The sequence below is a fragment of the Grammomys surdaster genome, unplaced genomic scaffold (genome assembly GCF_004785775.1).
Source record: "Grammomys surdaster isolate TR1022 unplaced genomic scaffold, NIH_TR_1.0 225, whole genome shotgun sequence".
NCBI lineage: Eukaryota > Metazoa > Chordata > Mammalia > Rodentia > Muridae > Grammomys > Grammomys surdaster.
This window is the reverse complement of record NW_021604670.1, coordinates 6,347,361-6,349,999: the sequence shown is the minus strand read 5'-3', so window position 1 is coordinate 6,349,999 and position 2,639 is coordinate 6,347,361. Positions and strand designations below refer to the sequence as shown.

General features: G+C 37.4%; 1 protein-coding gene across 1 annotated transcript; it reads left to right on the top strand.

Annotated features, from left to right (window-relative positions):
• The first annotated feature begins 1,000 nt into the window (after positions 1-1,000).
• On the top strand, positions 1,001-1,558 carry LOC114625984 (interferon alpha-1-like). Its single transcript, XM_028773359.1, has one exon. The coding sequence runs from the start codon at positions 1,001-1,003 to the stop codon at positions 1,556-1,558; it is 558 nt and encodes a 185-aa protein (XP_028629192.1).
• Positions 1,559-2,639: the final 1,081 nt, after the last annotated feature.

Sequence of the window (2,639 nt, the reverse complement as noted above, 5' to 3'; positions counted from 1 at the left end):
ATAAAATAAACAAAATATAAATAACATTCCATGCACTAAAAGAAAAAAATCATGGAAAGATTGTTTACACAGAGAAGAAATCTTAGACTAGAAGAATTCAGTATGTCAAAAAAAATGCAGGACACATCAGATGCATTTTGCATAAATGAGTGAGCATGTGAATATGTGGGGTGTGTGTGTGTGTGTGTGTGTGTGTGTGTGTGTAAGAGAGAAAGATAGAGAGACAGAGCAATAGAGTGTGAGAAAGCGCATTTACAGCCTGCAACATTCTCAATGTTGTGATATGACCTCTTGTACATGTATTGGTGCTCTACTGTAAATATAAGTTCCAGGAATGACAGTCAGGACATCAAGTTTAACAGCAAGCTATTGTGCATCCTGCATCCTCCTGATGACACCACATCATCAGATACATAGCTGACATATAGTGATTACTAAATAAATTTTTATGTAAACTTATGTTACATTTAATGAAGGCAACTCAAAGAACCCAAATTTACAACTTTAATTATTTTAAAGTATATTTGCTTCAATGTATATTAATTGAGAGTAATTGGCAACCATATATCTTATTATAGTTTAAATACTTTGGAAGCATATAAATAAAACAAAACTGAATTAGAAAATCAATATAGTTAACACTTATAGAATATTATAACACTTATAGAAAATTTTGATTTCCAGTACATATGTAAATTTCAATTAATGAAAATACATATTAGAAAAAAAAACCCTGGAGAACAGCTTTTGGTGGAGAGCAATGAAAGAGGAAGCAATAATGAAAACGTCAATGGTTTAGAAAAATGCCCAGACACAAAGTAGAGAATGAGTTAAAGAAAGTGAAAGGACAATTGGAAAGTTAGGGGAGGGCATTCAGAAAGTCAAAACTACTGTTTGTCCTATTTAAGACACATCCACAAAAGATGGTCTTCAGAGAACCTAGAGGGGGAGGATCAGGACCAAACAGCCCAGAAGACCAGAAGCATTGGCAACATTCACCATGGCTAGGCTCTGTGATTTCCTGATGGTCCTGGCGGTGATGAGCTACTTGTCAACCTGCTGTCTAGGATGTAACCTGCCTCAGACTCATAACCTCAGGAACAAGAGAGCCTTGACACTCCTGGCACAAATGAGAAGACTCTCCCCTGTCTCCTGCCTGAAGGACAGAAAGAACTTTGGATTCCCCCAGGAGATGGTGGACGCCCAGCAGATGCAGAAGGCTCAAGCCCTCTCTGTCCTGCAAGTTCTCACTCAGCAGATCCTGAACATCTTCTCATCAAAGGAAGCATCTGCTGTTTGGAATGCAACCCTCCTAGACTCCTTCTGCAATGACCTCCACCAGCAGCTCAATGACATGCAAGGCTGCCTGATGCAGCAGGTAGGGGTGCAGGAATCTCCCCTGACCCAGGAAGACTCACTGCTGGCTGTGAGGAAATACTTCCACAGGATCACTGTGTACCTGAGAGAGAAGAAACACAGCCCCTGTGCCTGGGAGGTGGTCAGAGCAGAAGTCTGGAGAGCCCTGTCTTCCTCAGCCAAGTTGCTGGTGCTGGCATGACTGAGTGAAGAGAAAGAATGAGTCCTGAGTCAAAGTGGAGAAGATCTCCTGGACTAGAACACTGAATCTCACAATATAAGCTCTCCTTTAAAAACTCTCATTACTTTCAGTATGAATACAATCAACCTGTCTAGATGTTTCAGCAATATTGAGCAATTATTTTCAGTATGTAAAACCATTTTTGTATCTGCACCCATTTGTTCTTATTTATTTATTTATTTATTTATTTATTTATTTGCTATTAATATAATTTAATGTATTTATGTTAAATCTTGCAGTCTTATATTTTTTAATGTAGCAAATCATCATTTGTAATTAACTTATTTTGTATTCAAATAAATATGCTCTATAAAACACTTTGGATTAGTCTATTTGGTATGTTTTCAACATTTTCAAATATTTTTTACATTAGAGTGTACACTGTAAATATTGTACAAATGAATAGTTTCCAAATATCTGATAGAATAGACACATAGACTGCACAGTATTTAGACAAACCCTAATATATTCATCTTCTTGTCTCCAGTACTCAGTATTCTTCTGGATGTACAGATAGCATGCTGTGCAGTAGAAAGCCATAGATTCTTGCTCCTGTCATATTCCCTAGTCCACTTTGACTAAATATTTTCTGGATTAATTTAGGATCTGATTTCCCTCATCTCATATAACTATCATCTACTTTTATTGCTAATGAGTTTGTTTTAGGCTCTAAATATGAGTGAGATCATGTACAGCAACACAAAACAGATCACAAAAAAATGACTAGCCTCTCTAAAGCACAGAAAAGCAAGACAAGAAGGTCCTGGTAGTTAACCCCACTCAAAATAGCCTTATAAACCAGTCCTGAATATAAATTTCCCCAGGGAAGTGAAATGACTCTAAAATTAACCCTGTGAATCACCATTGTTTCTTCTCATTTTCCAGGACCTTTCCTCTTCCTATTTTCTACTTCTCTTTCTGTTATTGTTATGGCCTCTCATTCTCCTCCTCTTCTTCCTCTTCATCTGCCTCTTCCTCCTCCTCCTCATCTTCATTCTCATCTTGCTACTTTCGCTCCAACTTCTTAGAACTACGAGTTGTG

Bases quoted from the DNA above. Each gene is read 5' to 3' on its own strand.
- LOC114625984 (XM_028773359.1), top strand. From the start codon at position 1,001: ATGGCTAGGCTCTGTGATTTCCTGATGGTCCTGGCGGTGATGAGCTAC.